The sequence below is a fragment of the Colletotrichum truncatum genome (genome assembly GCF_014235925.2).
Source record: "Colletotrichum truncatum strain CMES1059 chromosome Unknown Contig_0005, whole genome shotgun sequence".
Lineage (NCBI taxonomy): Eukaryota > Fungi > Ascomycota > Sordariomycetes > Glomerellales > Glomerellaceae > Colletotrichum > Colletotrichum truncatum.
In genome coordinates this window covers 4,124,788-4,147,034 of record NW_027222402.1, presented here as the reverse complement: position 1 = coordinate 4,147,034, position 22,247 = coordinate 4,124,788, and the positions used below count along the sequence as shown (strand labels likewise).

At 53.2% G+C, this 22,247-nt stretch overlaps 4 protein-coding genes across 4 annotated transcripts; 2 read left to right on the top strand and 2 right to left on the bottom strand.

The window, feature by feature from the left end:
- Positions 1 to 4,571: 4,571 nt before the first annotated feature.
- CTRU02_209189 (cleavage and polyadenylylation specificity) lies at positions 4,572 to 7,545 on the bottom strand (the record flags this gene model as incomplete). Its single annotated transcript, XM_036733571.1, has 2 exons — positions 4,572 to 7,341; positions 7,400 to 7,545. 2 exons carry the CDS (start codon positions 7,543 to 7,545, stop codon positions 4,572 to 4,574), a joined length of 2,916 nt encoding a protein of 971 aa, XP_036574721.1.
- Positions 7,546 to 8,514: 969 nt separating this feature from the next.
- CTRU02_209188 (Sec23/Sec24 trunk domain-containing protein) lies at positions 8,515 to 11,761 on the top strand (the record flags this gene model as incomplete). Its single annotated transcript, XM_036733572.1, has 4 exons — positions 8,515 to 9,885; positions 9,936 to 10,033; positions 10,082 to 11,612; positions 11,675 to 11,761. The coding sequence occupies 4 exons, from the start codon at positions 8,515 to 8,517 to the stop codon at positions 11,759 to 11,761; spliced, it is 3,087 nt and encodes a 1,028-aa protein (XP_036574722.1).
- A 5,341-nt stretch (positions 11,762 to 17,102) lies between these two features.
- CTRU02_209187 (serine/threonine kinase) lies at positions 17,103 to 18,654 on the bottom strand (the record flags this gene model as incomplete). Its single annotated transcript, XM_036733573.1, has 4 exons — positions 17,103 to 17,701; positions 17,797 to 17,950; positions 17,979 to 18,112; positions 18,174 to 18,654. The coding sequence occupies 4 exons, from the start codon at positions 18,652 to 18,654 to the stop codon at positions 17,103 to 17,105; spliced, it is 1,368 nt and encodes a 455-aa protein (XP_036574723.1).
- Positions 18,655 to 20,277: 1,623 nt separating this feature from the next.
- CTRU02_209186 (asparaginyl-tRNA synthetase) lies at positions 20,278 to 22,010 on the top strand (the record flags this gene model as incomplete). The annotated part of the gene is made up of 3 exons (XM_036733574.1): positions 20,278 to 20,543; positions 20,610 to 20,733; positions 20,805 to 22,010. 3 exons carry the CDS (start codon positions 20,278 to 20,280, stop codon positions 22,008 to 22,010), a joined length of 1,596 nt encoding a protein of 531 aa, XP_036574724.1.
- Positions 22,011 to 22,247: the final 237 nt, after the last annotated feature.

Genomic DNA, 22,247 nt, shown 5'->3' with positions numbered 1-22,247 from the left:
GCAGGAGAGGCCGGTGACCCACGGGCCAGGGACGACGGGTTAGTGGGAAAGTGTTAGTGTTGGTAACTGATCTCAGCCAAAAATCCTATCTGAGGTACATGAACATTACGTATCAGCGGAGGTGCCACTATTCTAGGAAAGAAGGGACAGACACAGGCACAGGCACAGACACAAACACAGACAGGCAAGAGAGACTCGCGAGGAAGGGCAGGTGCACCTCCCTCTCTGGTTGTGGCACCTGCACTGGCAGTACGCACACTGGGACAGGCGCGTGGGCGTGGGCAGGCAGTGGCGGGGGCAGAAGGAAGGAAAGGGAAGTGAAGGGGAGGGGAAAGGGCAAGAGCGCTATGAGATGAGCCTTGGTCACCAGGTATCTATCCATATTAAACAAGCAGGGAGATACTTGGAGCTCCACTAAAACCAAATGAAGGGGAAGATGGACAAACATGACTGGCCACAGGCTGGAGCATCTGGGCCGAACGGGGGCTTGGCCGTCCACTCGTCCTAGGGTCCTTTTTTGGGGGGGGAGGAGGGGGCTGGAAATGGGAAATGAACATCCGCCATTTTTTTTTTCTTTCGTCTCCTTAATCCCCTTCCCAACCTTCCAAACTTCTATTGCGTCTTCTCGGGCTCTCGTTCCTGTCCGAGGGCAACACGTATTCAAAGATGAAGAACAAAGGTCATATGTCAGTTTGGGTTCTGTCGGGAGGCAAGCCAACCGTCGCTTAGCCTGCGATCGTCGCACAAGCCTTCCCACCAGGTTCAGCTAAGCTCTTTGGACTCGATAAAAGAACCCTGGCATACACGATGTGACCCCAAGTATGAATACATTCCTATGGCGCAGGATGATGGGGAGCATCCAAGTCCCAAGGGAAAAGCACAGAAAAGTCCTAGGGGGCTTCGTCGCTTTGGCCGACTACGCTACCACCTACGATAAAAGAACTGCAGGCCTCGTGGTCAGCCCGGTCCCGCCCAGCCTAGGCCCAAGACATGGTCGACGCCGTGTTTCCGGTCAACTGGGTCAGATTCGGACAAGCCAGCAAGCCAGAGCGTTCCCCTCCCAGTCTTTCGATGGTTACAGCCATGGCCAGAAGAGGCGCTCCGCTGGAAAAGCACGGTGCCTTGACAGTGTCACCATAGTTCTGGAAGCTGGAGATGAACGCAACCCACACCCATGACAGCGAGCTGTCGTTGCTGAATCTCATCTCCAAACGTATTATGTAAAATATCTGTCCCCAGTACGGATACCTGGGACCCAAAGGACGATCAAAGGAACGTTGAGAAGATCGGTACATACACATCCACATCAGACGGACCACCCCGCGAGTATCCGTACTTGCATATGCGGTTCCATACTCATCATCGTCCTAGTGTCTGTCACTATTCATAGTATATGCATGCCGACACCAGGTGCCCATCCTCCTTTACTGAGCCTCAGGAGGTGCATTTAATTAGTCAAACGCCTACGACATTGTGGCTATCTGTCTGCTGTTTTCCGCGCATGTTCCAATATCAAGGGGCCGGTGGGCGGCACAGTGGCCTCTTGTCTTGCAGTTGTGTCGACCGTCCCTTATTGTCATGCATTAAGGTGAAGGTGCGGTCTGAATATTCTGTTTGCATCATGGCTAATGTACACGTTCAAGGGGCCCCATATATGCCATGAACCGTCGACCGACCGCCGTCCGAACATCAAGGCTGGTTCCACAGCCTCATCCCTCATTCTTCGTCCTCATCCCGTTCTATACATGAATCACCATGGAAGGAGACCTTGGAAAGGGAGCCGCAATAGTGTCCAGTACTATGTATGTCAACGCGTGACATCTGCATCCCTCTCCAAATCCATCATGGCCGCACTTTAATCTCAACGACCTGCATCCGCCCCCCCTCTAAATCCGACCCCTTCGACCCCTGCACAGCTGGAAACTCCTGCAGAGCGGGGGCCGTCATTACAATACCTACAGTGGTACCTGTACTAGCGTGTATCTTCATACTCTACACAAGTGGAAGATATACACACAGGTACTGATAGACAAAACAGGACCTCGTCATGTTCGATAAAGCCCCCCTTTGGTTGTCGCAGTGCTATCGTCAATAATAAGGAACAGGCAAGACAGGAAATGCGCGGGAATGCACTCGTCGCTGTCCGAACTCAAAAAAGTAGTAATTGAACACCTCTCAAGACACAAACTCAGATCGACGTTGAGACAGGGCCACACGAGCCATCAATCTCGAAGAAACAAACATGGTTTGCCCATCAATATTCTGACATCAGGAAACAAGTGTCCGAGAACGGCTCGAACAAGCCCGCCTTCGCCGGCACAGCCACTGGGCACGGGGCCTGAGAAACCCGAGTTCTCCGTAGCCCGGCCGTTCGGTCGTTGTTCTTTTTCCCCTTTCTGCCTCACATTCTGGCTCCTTGGACGTCGAAGCAAGGTCTTTGTCCTGATTTCTTCTTTCCTCTTGGCTCCTCCGCCGCCGCATAATTTTGAGGAGGAGCATGCTATACACCATGTACTCCGTAGTGTCGAGCCCATTTTAGACCCAATAAAATCTTCATCCGACGTGCATACAGCATCACCCCGGCACCTCACCAGTAACCCGAAAGCGACACCCCTGACCAGTTCAGTTAGCGATTCCACAAGGGCTTCCATAAGGAGGAAGATGGGGCGGGACGGTTCCTCATTTCCATACGCAGGCCTTTTCGATTGCTCACTCTTCCCAGAAGAGGCCGCTCCTCATATCGCGCCATCCGATATTTCTAGATAGATAGACATTGGGCTGCCTCTCTCCATAAAAAGTACGCAACGCAATCGCGTTTGGGGGTTAATCAACCACGGTTCACCTGGGGCCATTGACAACTCATCAACAGGGCTACGATGATCGTAACCCATCAAATGATCAGACCCGCGGAACGGCTGCAGGCGTGATGTACAGCACAGATAACCACCAGCCGATCCGTGACGTCGTACCGCGAACCGTCGCTCACACCGTCGCCAACACCGTTGAGACGGCCTGGCTCCATCCCGGGGGCCCAAAGCCGCCACGTCTTCCCGGATCTCCCCCCCCAGAACATTAGGTCCTCTTCTGATTCTGCAACGCCAGCCCAAAACATGTAATGAGGTCACTACTGTCCGCCGTTCATGAATCAGGATTCCCACCCAACCTGACAGACGGGAAACATCAATCGCAACGGCCGTTGCACTACGCCAAATGTTTGATCATGCCATACCTATGCAACCACTCCGAGAAATACGTATCTGCAAAACAGAAAAGGGAGAGAGAGAAAAAAACAGAAACAAAACCGGTCTGAACGTTACCTTGCGCCACACAACCACACAATCACAGACTATGCACAAAAACCCTGCCATGTGATGCATCTAGCTTCGTCCATTGGTGTATCCCACCAACAAGCAAACCTTATAGATGGAGACGGCAAACAAGAAGGAAGAGAAAAAAAAACACACACACACACACACACACACACTTCTATGCAATCTCTGGAGACGTGACGTGAAAGGGATATTCACCCCTCTACTCTGGACCCCATGTCCCACCACCCCTTTCTTTCAGGAGCAGTGGTTAGTTACCCTCAGGCCTGGGATGAACCTCTCATCCCCCCCCCCCCCCCCCCATATTCTGCGCCAAGCGGGCTGCCGAGAAACCCATCGCGGCGCGGCACGGAAGGGGGTGGAATTTTTCTTTATGGGAAAAAAAAGCAAGGCGGCGGACGCGGGTCCCGGGAGTTTATATTTGCCCTTGCTATTACTCAATTTCTTTCCTTTTGCGTGCTCTTTCTCTAAATCTTTTTTTTTTTTTTTTGGCCGGAAGGTTCCTGACTGTGGATGCTTAGAATTGTTTTTTCATTTGGTATAGACAAGGGACTCCTAGCCTAGATACCCGAGTTATACCGTACCGTCATCGACTCTACAGTCAGTCATCGGTCCTAGGGTTAGTTACTACAGGGCAAACTTGAGTGAAATGTGCTAGACAGAAACTGCGCATGTCCAAAGATACCAGCAGGATAAAAATCAGTTATAAGCTTCAGTAGCAGGAGAAAAGTGCCCTCGACGCAAATCCATTACTTGGATGAGAAATGAATAAACAACAGACGACAAACACTCCCATTCATCTCATGGGGGGGGTGATGTGCGTTCACATGTAAGCTGATCGGCCAACGTTAAGAAAAAAAACAAGACTTTTGTTTCAGTGCTGCGCCGTAGGTTCTCATGCGCAGCAGCACGCAGATCATAGGATTAAAATAAAATAAAATAGGCTAGATGGAGACAGACGGTATCATCTGGTCTCGTCTGTCACCATCTGGCCTAACTTCGCACCTGCGAATGTTCAGGCTGCTATTCAGGTATCAGAATCTCAAATTCATAGTCCAGATTAAGACCTGGAACTTTTGACTTATCTATTCCAGTTTAGATACCAAAAAGAAAGAAAAAAAGTCATCTTACAACTTTACTACAGCAGTACACGTCCGGTCCGGGGACGAAAACCACAAATACACGTGAAGCATGGGGGGGGGGGGGGGGGGGGAACACCCCAAAAAAGCCAGTGCATGCATTTCAAGCTCCCGCGACCACGGCAAGCCCGTCGTAAATCATCCTCTTGACCTCGTAAAAGGTGCTCCGGTGTTGCATCATCGTCGCCGCGTCCGCGATGCCCACGCTTTCCACTTCCACCTTGCCCGTGTTCGTCTTCCTGACCGCCACGGCGCCGTTGATGACGAGCGTACCCTCGCCCCGGAACTCGGCCGTGTATCCCGCCGACTGCATCGCCCGCCTCAGGTCCGTGAGCCTCAAGTCGCCAACGTGCAGCGGCTGGGCCACCGATCGCACCGCCGACGCCATGTTGGTTGGCAGCAGGTCTAGAGCCGGGATGATTTCGACCTCGGCGTCCTCTTCTTTCTTCTCCTCCTTGTCTTCCTCCTTGACACCCTCGCCATCTTCTGTCTCCGCCTCCGTCTTCTGCCGCTTGTTGGCACCGTCGTCCTTCTCTGTGATCTTGTCCTTGGCCAGAGCCTCCGCCACAAGCTGGCCGGTAATTGTCACGATGCTGAGACCGCGTACGTTTTGCCACTTGAGCTTCTTGACTAGGTTGTCTGTGAGTTTAACCACCCAGGCGTTCGTGTCGACGCTAGCATCCACCCAGGTGCCCATCGACGGGGTATAGACGTCGAGAGCGCTTTCTTCCGAAGTTCCGATCTGTGCCGCGAGCAACTTTTTGCAGTCTGCCGCGAGGGTAGTCGTTTCCTCCTGAGTGCCGCCGACTAGGATCAGCTTTCTAGGCTGAATCAGGGGTATCAGCATGTTCAAACTCCTCTTGTCGTGGAGTCCGCTGAAGTCGACGTAGCCAATGCGCAGGTTGACCATGACTTTGTCCGTTGAAACGATTAGCTTGGAGGGGCCCTGAATCTCCTCTTCGAGGGTATCCTCCACATCGTCGAGCTCGTCAAGGATAGGGTCCTCTGCCGCTGTACCGTCCTGGTCGTCTCCTGAGGCGTTTGCGTTCTGACGTTTGTTGGCACCCTTGGAGCTGCCGTCGTCCCACTTGCGCTTCTTTCCCAGCCGGTTGTCGTCGTCGTCTCCGTGTACGTTGGTATCTGGTGCATCATCTTCCTTTTCTTCCGCTCTGAGGTAGTCCTCAGGCCGGATGATATCTCCAAACTGATCGTCACGCCGCCGCCGCATGACCAAGGGGAAGGACCGTTCACGGCCCTTTTTGCCTCTCACATCAAAGTCGTAGGCGCCACGCTTCTTGGTGAGAATGTTGATACCCAGGTCCTCATCTGTGAGGACAACCTTCTTGCGCGTGGCCTGGCCCATTGTTGCCGAGATATTGAGGGCTTTTCCTTGTTGTTCGTTGTCGGATTCGCCCGAGTCGGATGATGACTCTGATGAAACGTCGTCGGCTGCATCGGCTGGTGCTTGTAAAGAGGCTCCGCCGCCGCTTTGCAGTGTCGCCTGTAATTGACGTTGCGTAGCCAGCCATTGCTGGTATATGGTGAGTTCGTCTCCCTCCAGTGCCTGTCGCTTGGCTTCCTGAATGTCCAATTCCCGGCCACCACCGTATACAAGCTCGATGCTGTCGCCGCTGCTCGATTGCTCAACCGCGACACCATCTCGCCTTTCCGTCCACCAGTCCCACAGCGTCCTCGCTATTGAAGGCTGCTCCGCGCAAGATCTCGGCGGCTTATCCGTCAAAATCACTAGGTTCCTGGAGTCCTTTGCGAGACCGCGGATAAGGTCTTTCGAGAAACCCCATTCCAACGTGTCATCGCTCGCCAGAATTACTCTGCCTTCCGACTGGACGTTTTCGCCGCTATTGGACAGCAGCTTCTCGATCTGGGCCCGGCGCTCAACCAGCTTGAGATACCTAAAATCAAAGGGGACGGCCTCCTTGGTCTTTCCGTCTGCGCCGTTCGCTTTACGTTGTCCGTCGGCAACTGATTCGAATTCCCTGACGATGTTGTCGTCCATCCACTCCAGCATGCTCCGTGCGTATCGTAATGTGCTAGACATGTTCCGTCCAGCAAGGTAGAGCTTGGCGGCCTTTAAGCTGCTGTCGTCTGCCTCTGAGTCCATCTGCCATGCGTGCTCGAGTAGATAGGCAATCTCGAGGACACGCGCGCTTGAATCGACCGGAATAAGAGCAGTGCCTCCCCTGCTGACGCACAATCTGATCATGTCAACCAGCTGCTCGTCGCGCTTGGCACGACCACCCGCCTGAGCGACCTTCTCTGCACCGCGACTGCTACACACCAGAGCGGTCGGTTTCCGAAGTTGCTCAATGACCTCCGCACCGCCACCTCCAGCACCTCCTAGCCAAGCAGCTCCTGCGTACACATTTTCTCTCGCCTGGTTCCAGTCCACTGCGTAGACGATGGATTCCAGACCATGCTGGATGTGCCATATCGTTCCTCCCAGACTGTGGCCTGCGTTGTAGGCCGTGATCATCAAGCCATTGAGGGGAGGGGAAAAGGGCGAAGGAAGCGGCTCGTGAGGTTGCGAGTACTTGAGTGGCTGGATCAGGGAGAAGTATCGAGTGATTTCTTCGGGAGTTGGTGCTTGTAAAAGGAAGTCGCTATCAGCGTTAGGTTGTTGAGAGTACGAATAGGCAGCCTCGCTGAGGGAGCCATGGGGGATCTTGGTGGCGGCTAAAGGTGTCGAGGCATAGAGATCTTGGGTCAAAGTGCGGCCCAGGTCGATGACGGGTCGGGTCGCATAGACGGGGATTCGCGTGAATAAAGGAAAGTTCTTGCAGCAATGGGCAAAGGCAGCCAAATGTGACGTCGTGGCGTGGGTGAGCAGGATGAGGGACAGCGTCGGAACCTGTCTGTCGGAGGTGTTAGTCAAGTAGCTCCGTCGTCGCCCAGGGAGGGAGGGAAGAATACTTTTCAAGCTCCCGCAGTTTCTCAACGTCAAACGATTCATCCCATCCCAAGTCAACCAGGATCTTGACGCCTCCGTCGAGCTCTAGAATCGATTGCGACGCCGAAGACTCGGACAGGGCGCCCTGAAGCGGGCAAAAGGTAAACATGGTTGCTGTCTATAGCGAAAGGTCGCGATGCATCGTCCGAATGCCCTCCAATCAAGACCTTATCCACGATAAAATCAGCTCAAGATATCGTCGTGACTGCGATAACCATGGCGCTAGCGCAGCAACCAGGAAGAGCAGGCGTTTGTAGAGATCGTGAGCCTCGAGGCTATGGTTGTCGCGTAAAAGAATCCAGGATTCAAAGCCAGGACAAGCTACTGCAGCACGGTACGTACCGACGAATAATTCAGGCACGGGATTGGTAGTGGGGAGAGCAGGGGCCAACTGAGAGCTCCTCCCGATGCACTGTAGTGTGCTTCGTACGTAGTAGTCGTAGTAGCAGTAACAGACACACTGAGAAGGAGGTCCCGTCATAATGGGTCCCCACCTCCCCGTTTGAGATCGGAGCGGCGTAGGATTTTTCCTTGACTCAAAATGGTTTAGACTCGCCAATCGGCTTGGGTGGGGCATATTACGGAGCCACGTACCAGGTACGTACTCCTAAATAGGTCCAACGGCAGCCATTTAGAGCTCTCCAATGGAAAGAAAAGCAGCCCACCTTTCGGTCTGGAAAAACGCATCGGAAAGTTATCGTGTCAATTTGGCCCGGACCCCTGTCGATTCGGCGGTCGACCCGTATGTTGCTCGAAAGGGGACACAATTCAAGCTGTCACTTACTTTTTGGACAAAAGTCGGCTGGTCCTTGAAAAGACGACAGCAATCCCTTCAGCTTCGACCGTAGTAATGGCGCACTCTTAATTGCGTGCGCACATTTATACAGAATTTCCTACCAATCTTTATCTCGATACCTGACGCCCTTGGCGCACATAAGCTACAGCTACGTCTTATTCCTTTGGTAGCTACCCGCAATTAATTCGAATACCCCCCCCGACTATCGAGCACACCTATACCTCTCTCTCTAGAGATCACGCAACTCCCGAGCAGCCGATTACACCAAAACGGCCTGCAAACATGTCCGACTTCAACGTGTATCATCAGCTGGGACAGGGAGAGCAGGATCCCTCAAACCCGAACCGATCAACCCAACCCGCACCCCCTCAGTTCTCTCCTCCCATCGCGGGGCAGCAATACCAGCAAGGAGCTGCATACGGATCCCCTCCCCCTCCAGGACAGCAATACTATGGCGGTCAACCGCCCAATCCTGGCTCCGTGCCGTCTCAGGGCTCGCCTTACGGTGCTCCTCAAGGTCAACCATATGCGCAAAGCCCTGGTTTCCAGTCTCAGGACAGCTTAGCGGCGCAAATGGGCGGGATGTCCCTGGGTGCTGGAGATGGTCACAACACCATCAGGAAGAAGAAGAAGGATCGTCATGCCTACCACCAGGTCGAGGCGACAGGTTCCTCGCAAGCCTTTAATGGCATTCCTCCCGCCGGTACTCCTGCGACTTCTTTCCTCAACGCCGATCCTATGCAGGCCCAGTACTTTAACCCTCAAGTTACCCCTGCCATGAACCAGTTCCCCGCTGCTGCTGGCCAGACCTTTACGCCCGGCGCTCCCGTCTCTCCCGCCGAATTTGCGACCCGAAACGGTGCCGATGCTGGTGGGCCCCCCGCTGTCGTACAGACCGGCGGACACCAGAAGCTCTCTCTCGATGATTTACCGAGCGTCCCCGTCTCTCGTGATTCCCTCCAACAGCACTACTTCACGAACGTTTATCCTACTTTCGAGAAACACTTGCCTCCTCCTGCGACTGTTTCCTACGTTGCCTACGACCAGGGCAATGCCTCGCCCAAGTATGCGCGTTTGACATTGAATAGCATTCCGGCGAGTGCTGAGGGCCTCGCTCTCACAGGTCTTCCCATGGGCCTGCTCCTGCAGCCGCTGGCTCCTCTGCAACCTGGCGAGCTCGAGATCCCCATCCTCGACTTTGGCGAGTCCGGCCCCCCCAGATGCCGCCGGTGCAGAGCCTATATCAACCCGTTCATGATGTTCCGGTCCGGCGGAAACAAGTTCGTTTGCAACCTGTGCACATATCCCAATGATACCCCCTCCGAATACTTCTCTGCTCTCAGTCCCCAGGGTGTAAGAGTCGACCGCGACCAGCGTCCTGAGCTTACCAGGGGTACCGTGGAGTTCGTTGTGCCCAAGGAGTACTGGACCAAGGAGCCCACTGGCCTGCACTGGCTGTTTGTGATTGATGTCACCCAGGAGTCTTTTAACAAGGGCTTTATCGAGTCGTTCTGTGAGGGTATCCTTGCTGCTCTCTACGGTGGTGAGGACGCTGAGAGGGACGAGAATGGCGAGCCCAAGCGCACAATACCTGCAGGGGCCAAGGTTGGTTTTGTGACTTACGACAAGGACATTCACTTTTACAACGTCAACGTAAGTTGCTCACTCACGAGTCAACATGTGCTGGTGACTGACGTACGTAGTCTTCTCTGGACCAAGCTCAGATGATGATCATGCCTGACCTTGAGGACCCCTTCGTTCCTCTGAGCGACGGCCTCTTTGTCGACCCTTATGAGTCCAAGTAAGATCCATACTCTCAAGTCTGTAGTGATTTAACTAACCTACTCAGGGACGTCATCACTTCCCTGCTTACGATGCTGCCTACCATGTTCTCAAACATCAAGAACCCAGAACCCGCCCTCCTCGCTGCTCTTAACTCGGCCGTTTCTGCGCTGGAGAAGACTGGTGGAAAGATTGTCTGCTCTCTGGCCGCCCTGCCTACCTGGGGCCCTGGTCGTCTGTTCCTCAGGGATGATGGCAAGCACCCCGGTGGTGAAATTGACAAGAAGCTCTTCTCCACTGAACACCCGGCATGGAAGAAGCTTGTCGAGAAGATGGTTTCTACCGGCATCGGCTCCGACTTTTTCCTCGCCTCCCCATCTGGCGGTTACCTCGACATCGCTACTGTTGGCCACGTCGCTGCCTCAACAGGCGGTGAGACGTTCTACTACCCCAACTTCATTGGCGCGCGGGATAACACCAAGCTGTCTATGGAGATCAAGCATGCAGTCACCCGTGAGACTGGTTTCCAGGCTCTGATGAAGGTGCGGTGCTCGAATGGACTTCAGATCAACGGCTATCATGGAAACTTTATCCACCATACATTTGGCGCTGACCTCGAGATCGGAGTCATCGACGCGGATAAGGCCATGGGTGTCACTTTCTCGTACGATGGCAAGTTGGACTCCAAGCTTGACGCGCACTTCCAATCTGCTCTGCTGTACACCACGGCATCTGGCCAGCGTAGAGTGCGCTGCTCCAACGTCATTGCCAGCGTTTGCGACAACCCGAGGGACTCTGTTAAGTTCATTGACCAGGACGCCGTGGTCGCCATCCTCGCCAAGGAGGCAAGCACAAAACTGGCCACGACCTCTGCGACTCTGAAGGATGTCCGCAACCATCTGACCGAGAGGACAATTGATATCCTGTCATGCTACCGCAAGAACTTCCTCACCGCAGCTCAACCCGATGGTCAGCTTGTCATGCCCGAGAGACTGAAGGAGTTTTCGATGTACATGCTTGGCCTCATCAAGTGCCGTGCCTTCAAGGGCGGCAATGAGAGCTCCGACCGCAGGGTGCACGAGATGCGCATGATCCGCTCAATGGGCGCCATGGAGCTCAGTCTGTACCTATACCCGCGTATGATCCCCGTCCACAACCTCGCCCCCGAAGATGGCTTTCCGGACGAGTCGGGTCACCTCAAGGTGCCCCCGTCGATCCGTACCTCATTCTCCCGCGTCGAGCCCGGCGGCGTCTACCTCGTCGACAACGGCCAGCAGTGTCTGCTCTGGTTCCACGCACAAACGTCGCCGAACCTCATTGCCGACCTCTTCGGCGAGGACAAGACCACCCTGCAGAGCCTCGACGCCTACACGTCGTCGCTGCCTATTCTTCAGACGCACCTCAACGCCCAAGTGCGTAACATTGTCGAGTTCTTCAAGACGATGCGCGGATCCAAGGGTCTGGGTATCCAGCTGGCAAGGCAAGGCATCGATGGTGCTGAATACGAGTTTGCCCGTATGCTGGTCGAAGACAGGAACAACGAGGCACAGAGTTATGTCGACTGGCTTGTGCACCTCCATAGGAGCGTCCAGCTCGAGGTAAGACCCCCTTGCTCTTTTATGTAAGTGACGAAAAAACACCCTTGACTAACATGATGCAGTTGTCCGGCCAGAGGAAGAAGGACGATCCATTGACGGATGCCAACGCTCTAGCAGGCTTTGCCGGCTTGAGGCCTAATTATTGGTAAGCGAAGCAGATAAGGAGAAGGGGTGTTGGTGGGGGAAAAGGGTGGGTGTGAACTTTTGATGTTTTGAGCGTTTTCAGAACTGCATACACATTGGGTGTCAAGGGAATCGAAAAAGAAAATCAATAGCAATGGAATACCTCTAGCATATGCTGAGCATTTTACTTTTCTCTGTCGTGTTACGTTAGACTCGCACGTACCGAAGTCGAGTCAGCGGTTCCTTGGACTTGGATGTCCATTTGACGACATGTAGAAGTATGTCTTGGAGAGGCTATCCGAACAAGCCAATCAGACTGCCTACATGTATGGAGGGTACCGGAAATACCTCCGGTTGCTGCTTACTAGCACATCTCAGCCTCGCCGTAGACTAACACCATATCTCTCTCTCTCTCTGTGTCAGGGCGGCAATTCGCCCTCATCGACGTCCCAGACCATCGCTTGTCTCATAATCTAGATTCCACACACATACACACATACGCATACACTCACGACTGCTGATACGAAGTTTGGTTGATGAGCGATGAGCCCTGAGTCTTGACTCAAATATACCGCTATTAATCTGTATGCGAGAGGTGACAGACGAACCGGGAATGATGCTCAAGATCCGCGGGGAACCCTTACCCAGACATCATCCCCAATGGGATAATGAAGACAACTCTACTCTACAGTTTTCTTTCTCTCCATGTGATATGCCCTTGTATGTCACTATTTCCCTGCAACTAGCATTGTTGTCAAGAAAGCTTTCATGTCCGACATGCACGACATCGACTCTTGGCTTGACGCCAAAGTCCACAGGGTTGAGGCGTTTCCAAAAGAAAACAAGCCAAGCCGAGCCGAACTACGAATCCCAACATTTCATCTGCCCAGGCAGCGAACGGCCTCGCCCACTGCTTCACCCGGTCACCACTATGCCCTAGACTTCCACGGACGGCATGATTAATCGAGAGACATTGATCTCTTGACATTATTAACCGCAGGTCCCCTCGGGGCTCGCAAGGGCGGGCAGAATTATTCGTTGAGCGACGTGCGCTAGACCGTCATCTCGTCGTCATATGACCAAAAGAAGTAGAAGCAGAGCGCTCCCTTTCGCGCTTCGTGTTCTGAACTGGCTGAAGCCCAATCGAGCAAAAAGCCGTAAAAAAAAGTTTGATCAAGTGAAATGTGATATCCGAGATGTATGATATCTGATATATGACCGTTCGATTTTCGAGGCTAAACCCAACTGGACGGGCCTAGCGTAATGGTCGACTGCAAGACATCACATACACACACAAACACACACACATCGGCAACGATGAAAGTGGAAAGGCGGCGGTTTCCGGGAGAGACCGGCAGAGACTGAGACTCTTGATCGGTACAGACAAACAGGAACGGGGACACTACCGTTTGCCAAGCTTTACACTACTTGGGCAAGATGGGGTCTGGGTTATGGAATTTTGATGTCCCTCCGTCGGCATGCCTCTGTATGAGACAATCTTGGGCTTGGGCTGGGCGTACAGGAGAAACACCGCCGGCGTTCTTCCCCGTGCCCCTCCCTCCCCTACCCATCTCCTCTCTCTCTGTCCATTGTTGTGTTTGTACCTCTGATGACTCTTTCTTTTCCGTCTCTCTTTGGATCTGGAGGACAGAGAGGAGAGGATGTAGCTCCGCTAACAACCGCCGTTGCTGGATGGACGGACGGGTATAACGAAGCGAGCGGACGAGTGGTCATCCTTTAACCCAGAAACAGTGACACATGCAGCCTGCCGCGGCCCTCCCCGCAACACAAGGCGCCTCCATTCCTCGCCCGCGAAAGGAAAGGCAACATGAACCGGGGTCAGGGGTGGCGAAGGCGGACGATCTGGAAGGCGGCTGATATGAGATGATCGACGATGCTGCGTTAGGGGCAGGGCAGCCAGCCTTCCCGTCGGGTTTGCGTAAGTTATGACCGGCAAGTAGCTAGTATGGGGGTGGGAGGGTCACTGCTGGTGCTGCTGCGGGTAGTATAAAGAGACGGGAGTGGAGGGGAGTGCGTGATGTGATTCCTGATGGAGATCTCTGCGTTTGCTTTTCGCCAGCGAGGGGTCTTGCTTCCCTACGAGGCTTTTATTTTGCGTTTGTGTCTCAACCAGCTGGAACCTCTCATCGTAGGGCGGATCTACATCCCGGACCAGGGGAATCGACTGATTTCGGTGACTCCAACATACCAAAGGAGGAAACTCTCCCACGGCAGGGCGTCGTGTTATGTGCGAAACCCAAATAGAAAGACAAAAAAGAGATGTGCCCTCGTTCATACGGGGAGGGCGGTGAAAGGCGAAGGAGGACCGTTTCCCGCCTCGAGATACCCGTCTGGGTGTTCTCCAGATTAAAGATTCCCGCTTTAGCGTCAAGCTCATACAAGTTGCGGCGAGACAAACCCGCAGCCTGCCGTGTTGGTCCTATATCGCCATATGTCGGGTACCGTTACACCCTGTCCATCAACCCCCCCCGCACAATCCAACAGAGGTGGCGGTCAGCCCGTGCCATTATACTGTTTTTTTTTTTTTTTTTTTGGGAAAGCCTCACATGGAACGGACCGTGTCGAATCTCTGTCATGGCAGCCGAGTGGAATAGCCGGGGATCGTGGACTCTCGGAATTGCCAGGAGTAGCCCCCAAACAGGAAACAAAATCATGGGTAGAGGTAAAAGCAATATCCAACCTCTAGAAACGCTTTAAACCTCACATCCCTCCTCCAAAAGGACACACCATGGGAGATGCCCCACTATGGCTCCCTGAGAGACAGTCCTCGCGAAGTGTCTCAGGCATCTTCACGCGCTCTTCTTGTGGGAGTGTGTGTATATATCGTCTTCTGGTGTAACCGACCACAACCAGGAATGAGAAGGGAGTTGACTCAGCGATGCCCGCGTCAGAGAGATGATTGGCCGACCGAAGCAAGGGCCTGCAGGAGGATGCGTGCTCCGATGGGCGGCGTCCTCTCCGGTTCCGCGTGGTCGGGCTCAAGTGGCGCCAGCCCATTCCAGGGGTTGGAAGTGAGTTGTTCCCTGTTTCCACTACGATCCGCCCTTTTCTGTGTGTATGTATGTATGTGTGTGTGTGTGCTCTGTTCCTCTTTTTTGATTTTGTGATTTCAAACCCGAGATCCGGTCGTAAATCTCTTCTTCTTTGCTTCTTGAAGCTTGGAAAAGGGCGGGACGTAACCCTCGATAAACCCTTCGGGTTTCCCGCTCCTAAAGGCCGTAAGCGAGACTTCCGTGTCTCGGCCGTAATTGTCCGTCACACGGGTGCAGCAGTCAGACTTCTGGGCCGAAGCAAACTTGATAACTGACGGAATTCCAAGGTCGGACGTCTCTCTCCTCGGCGTTTACCTAGCCCTGCCCCGGTTTTCCCATTTGGTGTTGCTGGAGTGGGGGAGGAGGACGAGGACGAGGACGAGGACGAGGAGGAGGCGTCGTGTGGGCAGGGGAGAAGACGCAGTGATACCTGATCATCGAGATGATCGTCAAACCCCCGGCAAGATCTGACCGACATGGGAGGTTTTGATGTGGGTTAATTGTTTGGAAATGGGTTAATTTCGTTCGCTATTTGGGTAACTGAACTCTTTTTGTATCGTGTTGTCCCACGGTACAATGACGAAGACACCAGAAGAGCATTGTTCGCGTCTAAGGGCCATGTCAGCTCCCGAAAAAGCAACCATGAAAACACTCGACAGCCGTCCAGCAGAGATTGACCCTGTCGAAGATCCCCTCATGACCTTCAAGCCATCATGGCCCATCATTCCATACCGGAGCACTTTACCGTCGCTTATTATTACCAAACGTTGACGAGGAGAGTTGGGAGGATAGTAAAAGACTCATACAAACCTTGATTCTCCCTTGGAAGCAGTTGCCCTTGTTTAGGCATTCTACTCTAATACTTGCCTGCTGTCTTCTAACAAGGCAACTGTTATTTGCTTTTTCCATCTGTAGACGCACTGTAGCACGTGTTGACGTTCTTTCGGCAGTAGGACATGGTTAATACGAATCGATTGATGCAGACCGATCTGCTGCACCCTCTACTGCCGTTCATGCGTTTGTTCCCTGGGTCTGCCGTTGACGCTAGGGTGCTTTCGATGAGAGGCTGAAGAGCCGAACCTGAAGCCCCGTTAGCCAACGTGTAATTGCCGAGCGAGGCTGCTACTGAGGCGTTCTTCAAACCATATGGTGGCCTGATTATCTGTGTAAGAGTCGCATGTTCAGCCACCTCGTCCGTTTATTTGGGTCGTGAGCAAACTATTGTCACGATGAGGCTGGTTTTTTTTAACCCTTGTAGGAGAAAAGTTCTCATCAAGAGCGCCTATGGCGGATGTTCAGTTTGGTGTCAATGGATTTGAAATATCATTGACGAGAATGAGGCGGACTAACAGGGCACACACACACACACACACCCACACACGTCCACGCACACCCCTACCCTGGGACACATGCCGGCAAGCTTGAGGAACGATGTTTGTCCCCTTGCGTCCGCTACCCCTGTTGCATGCCCCAAAGAAGGCGCTCGTGGAAAGAGGAAAGTTTATGGAATGCTCGAAAAATGTGTCCGAATTGAGACTGCGAAGGGGAATAGCTTTAAAGAAGAATAAAAACACCAAAAACGCCGCTCAACAAGATCCGTCCCCAAGAACACCAGCCAATTACATAGATCCCTGAATAGATAGTTTCCATTCCCCTCCGCAGCCAGTCCAAAGAAAACGCCATTGGCCGCGAAGCTCTACCCGTAAGCGATGTCCACCAGGGTATAAACCAAAAGCTCTCCTTGAAGATTTGAGAAGCAAAGAGAAGAAAGCCCAAGATGGTAACCCGTGACCTTGCCGCCCCCCCCCCAACAGACAGGGCCGGGATATGTTGTTGACGCCCGACGTTGCAGATCTGGGCCCCTCGAGATCGCAAGGAGCCTCATCCCAGTGTGTGTAGGGGGTGGGACAAGACGGGAAAAAAGAAAGGAGCGCAGGCCGCTAGACTGGAAAGCTGACCAAATGATGCAGACATCGCACTCCCTACCTGGTGATTAGAGGCCAATAGGAAGATCCAGACAGGGAAAGCGGCTGTACGATGGCGTGCGAGTGCATGGGCTGGAGAGACACAACCACCTCTTGTTTTTTTTTTTTTTTCCCTCCTTTCCTAACCTTTCTCATGTGCGGCGCATCGTGTCGACATGACAGGCTGGATGGGTTCAAAGACAAGTTAAAAAAAAATCTATCCTCCTAGGGTATGCCGCATACGCCCGCTTGACGTACGTCCCGGTCTCACCGGTCGATGTTGAGAGAGAGCGCCCCCCCAAAAGAACTGAGACAAATAGCCCGTCAATGATGCGCCAAGAACGTGTCGGTCAAGAACCATCCATGATTGCAGAGAAGGCATAGCGCGGATCGGGTTGGCTGCGCACTCTGGCGATCTCATTGGGAGCGAAGATGTCACTGAAGATTTTGAAGTCGCTCTTGTGACTCGATGAGCCGCTCCCGGAACTCGACGATGACGAAGATGATGATGAACTGCTTTTCGACTTGCTTTTCGACGAACTGCTGCTGCTTCCCTTGGTCTTCTTGGCAATGTCGTCGAGGATACACTTGGATGTACATTGCCTGTCGTCCTCAAAGGCAAACATGACGGCGAGGAACTGGCCCCTTAGCTCTGGGTCGTAGAGGAAGACCTCGCGCCACAGCTCCGCCAGCTCCTTGGGCGGGTTGCGGTATCCGTTGCCGAGACCGAAATCGCCAATGACGACGTGGTTGTACCCGTTGAAGACGCAGATTCGCAGGGCGGCTCTCATCTTGTTCCTGACCAGCTCGCGTTCCTCTGTGAATGAGTATTTTCTCCCCATGTCGGTGAGTTTCGGCCACCGCGCTGGCGGCATCGAAATGACTGGCAGGGATCTCCAATCCTTCATTTCCAACGACTCAATCCTGTCTTGAAACTGGCGGAACCGCACTTGAAGGCAAATAAGTTAGCGTCTGCAATGGAAGGGATCGATCAAGGAGTAGTTGACACCAAAAAAAAATAAAAGAAAAATAAAAATTACTTACCCACGTCAGGTGAGTATATAGCTCCCTCGATTGGTATGGGGTAGTTCGATGACATGTAGGTTTCCGGATGTGGGGTGCCCAGGGTTGCCGACAGATTGCTTCGACGACATAGCCTCTCCTGCGCGCCGTACCGAATCAACGTTTTTGTCGCCCGCTAGAAGGGGTCTCAGTGCAAGTCATACCTCGTATCCAACGACACCCGTCTCCCAATCTCCTCCGGGGCGCTTCTCATTCGCGGCGCAGATGAAGGGAATGCGGACCCCTTCACTCTGAGCCCAACCAATGGCGCAATCGACAGGGTCTCCGTGAACGACATCTGTAGGCATCAGCTCGCGTTCTGCCTCACTTTAGGGCTCGGGCCTCAGGAAACGGCTTACAAAACTTGGGAAGGTCTGAACTCATAAAGTTTGGACGGTTAAGGGGAAGTTGCAGTAACGGCTGTGAATAGAGAACAGAGTAAGGAGGCCATTCATCGCGGAAGTGTTTGTTGACCTCGGGGATGAGCTTCTTCTTGGTGTCGGCCGCAACCTCTGAAGGCTTTATCTTTAGAGGTTTCGAAGAAGGCATCTTGGACTCGGAGGAGTGGTCCTGGAAACGCACACAGAGGGGGCTGAAGGACAAGTATGCGTTTGGGCTGCTGCTGCTTCTGCTGCTGCTTCTCGTAGGAACATGAAGGTGAAGAGACTGTGGGAACGGGGGAGGGGGGAGGGAGGGAGGGACCAAGAGAGGCGTGATATGGGTTCTTTGGGCGACTTTAAATATCTCCCTCGCAATGAAGAGTAGTCTAGCGTCAACGACGACCAACCTGCGTCGAGCAGCGACATAGAAGGGGAAAAGGGAAAAAGAAACAATGCGCATAGCTCTCTGTAGATGGCCCTTTGCAGAGAGAAGCTGGTTCACCTTTTTTTTCCTTGAGCAAGCGAGAGCGGTGAAGGATGAAGGAGGGGAGTGTAACCAATACTTGCCGGATCTCAGTCAAGTCTGCGACATTCCAGGGTAGTGTATAGGAAGGGCGCGCAGAGAGTGGGTGGGTTCGCGGGTGGTCGTGATGAGATGTGTCTTGCTTATACAGAAACCCGGGTGGTGCTACATCGAGCCTCCCGTGGTCTTGGTTGGTGGAATCCGATCGAGATACTACTGCAATCTACCGCAGTTATACGAGATCTTTCTGTCTCCCAAGATCTCACTTGAGGCGTCATTGCTAGCCGGGGTTTGGAAGTAAGTTATTGGGAGGGGGGACAATGGGAACAACCCGGGGAGGATCTTGGGAGAAAGGGAAACACGGGAGCCATGGGACGGGAGCTAAGCCAACGTAGGGGATCTACGGCAGGAAGAAAAGCAGGGTCGTCGAAAGAGCACGGCGAGGGAGAGGCGGGTGCGAGGCCCAACCATGTTGTTTGTAACAATAAGCAACAAGATGGACCTGGAAGAAGCAAAAAAACCCAGCTTCATGGTTCTTTGACCCCCACTAGGGGAGCCGCTCTGCCAGGGGTAGGACGCAATGAAGAAAAAGGCGAAGAAGAGTGTGAGGCGGCGAGGTAGTGAGCCAAGACGAGAAGAACAACAGTGCGGCTCCCCTCCCCCCTTACCCAAATTCGGATGGTTACCCATTTCGGGAGCATGTTTCCCTTGACGAATATGCAGCCATTGATTCTGCAATTTGACAATCTTTGTCACGTTCCATCCAGTGCTGCGCGAGGGCTGATTTTCAATAAATCTAAGAGAGGAGGGGGGTGGCGCGGACGTCAAGTTGAGATGTGAGGACAAGATTGGGGCCCCAGAATATGCCCTGATCCCAAAACCATGTCCCAGGATTGCGAATCAAATGCTGCATTATCCCGGAGTCGTCACCCGTAGCCGGTGTTTGGTGTCTCGGGAGTTGAGGCCTTGGTGAGTTGAGCTTGCGGAGGACCGAAACCGCACCCACTTCGACCCGGGTCCCTGCGGCGGAACCTCGATCGGCAAACTCGGGGAGCCCGTGTATGCTATTGATTATGGTCAGACTTTGTTCATGTTATTGGCTTTTTTTTTTTTTTTTTGGTCCTTATGTTAGAAGGGAGAGCTAAAGGTCCGAAGCTGGAGGATTGTGTTATGAAAGGAAAAGAAGCAACAAATATCGTTAAAGACAAACAAAATGGTTGAATAGGTGAGATGCGGTACGTACCGATCAACAATGTGTTGCCGCTCTCTCATCTTATCTTATCATATCTTATCATAGATAGCATTCTTTCCTTATCTAAAGTGACTCAGGTTAGGAAGGCAGGTCCCACTAGGTCGCATTGGAGCTTCCCATTGGAAGCAGGAAACATTAGCAGCTGTTTTTTTGACCATCGTCGCATGTCATCGCAAACTTCCTTCGTCCCTTCCATCGCCAACAACAATACGGCTCCTCTCAGCAGATAACCGATACCACGACCACCCGATTTTAACGTATTTGTTTCGATCATGAAATAGCCAAGTCCGGTTCCATCTCTCCCCATAATGAGAACCTTCGCGCCTATGGCCTCTCGGCAGCTCTTAAGGTCCCTGTCAGTACAACCCTTTGGAAGACGACGACTCTCGACCGCATCACGCCGCACTGTCGCCCAGTTTCTCGAGACCAAACCAAATTCAGAACTTAAAGATGTTATTGTCAATGGATTTGTTCGGTCCGTCCGAAACATGAAGACGGAAAGATTCGTCAATGTCGGCGACGGCTCAACACGGAAGCCCCTCCAGGCTGTGGTCTCCAGGGACCAAGAGGAAAGGTTGGTGAACTCTGCTGTTTTTAATCCTTTGATGTCCCGGGGATTCTGATCTTCGTATACTACTAGCTCAAACCTGCGAGTCGGTGCTGCAGTCCGCCTACGGGGTTCCTGGATCCCTTCCAAGACGGAGGGTCAAAGTCACGAGTTGAAGGTCGATCACGTCGAGGTTCTTGGTCCTTCTGATGCCAAGGTATGTACTGAGAGACTCACACATCCCTCATCTTATGAGCCTAGGCAGGCCTAACTGTAGTTGTTCAACAGACTTTTCCTATTCAGAACAAATATCAAACGCCGGAATTCCTCCGATCGATGCCCCATCTTCGACCAAGAATCCCGTTGAATGCCAACATACTGCGCCTGAGGTCCGAGGCTGTTGCGACATTGACTCAGTTCTTTGCCTCTCGGGATTTTGTTCAAACACACCCGCCTATAATTACGTCTTCTGACTGCGAGGGGGCTGGAGAGGTTTTCAATGTTACCACAGGGCCGGCCGAGACATCACCTTCAGCAACCAATGGAAAGAACACGAAGCCCGATCTCTTTTTTCGCTCGCCCAAATACCTCACAGTGTCCTCTCAACTCCATCTCGAGGCATTGGCTCAGTCGCTAGGCCATGTTTGGACCCTCTCTCCCACCTTCAGGGCAGAGCAAAGTGATACCACCCGCCATATGAGCGAGTTCTACATGCTGGAAGCCGAAATGAGCTTCGTGGACGAGCTGGACGAGATCATGGATCTTACTGAGGATATGTTGCGTGGGTTAGTTAACGGCCTTTACGACACTCGTGCTGCACAGGAGCTGCGGGAACGACGACCTCCTGGCAAGACACTCACAGCAGAGGATGATCTAGTGCCGATCGAGGAAGTCGAGCGCCGATGGCTGGGCATGATGCAAAACCCAACATCCAGGTGGCCGCGCATCACGTATGCTGAGGCCATCAAACTGCTCAAGACAGAGGAAGATCGATTCGAGCACAAGCCTACCTGGGAGGGAGGCTTACATTCTGAGCACGAAAAGTTCCTTGCCAAAACCCTGGGTGCCACCAACGAGGCCGGTGCTTACATGCCCGTCTTCGTAACCCACTACCCTCGAGAGATCAAGGCATTCTACATGCGGAAGTCAGCCGCCTCCAGCACTGGCCATGGCCAACCTGGGGAGACGGTCGACTGCTTCGACCTGCTGGTGCCCGATTTATGCGAGATCGCAGGTGGTTCCATGCGTGAACACCGCCTGGAAGAGTTATTGGAAACCATGGAGTCTCGCGGCATGAGTCCGCCTGCCGGTGGCAAACAAGCCGGCAACGCTGGCGGCAATTTAGATTGGTACATTGATCTTCGTCGTTGGGGCTCAAACCCGCATGGCGGATTTGGTCTGGGCTTCGACCGACTTCTCAGCTATCTCGTGGGAGTCCCGAATGTCAGAGATGTCGTGGCCTTTCCACGCTGGTTTGGCCGGTGTGACTGCTAATCTACCGGGGCCGCATCCTCATATGATTGACTTACAACCCTGGCCCTATTCCAGCAACTACGGTTCGTTAACCTTTGCCTAGCTTGGATTCTGGAAGCTGGCTCGATGAAACAATCCAGACGGATACAACATGGCAATCGGCTGCCATGTACTACCCTGGCGACCGAGTCTTGTCCTGAGTCACCTTGTGTGTGACTACATATGCGGTGTCTCCATCCAAGGCGCTTCCCGGAGACT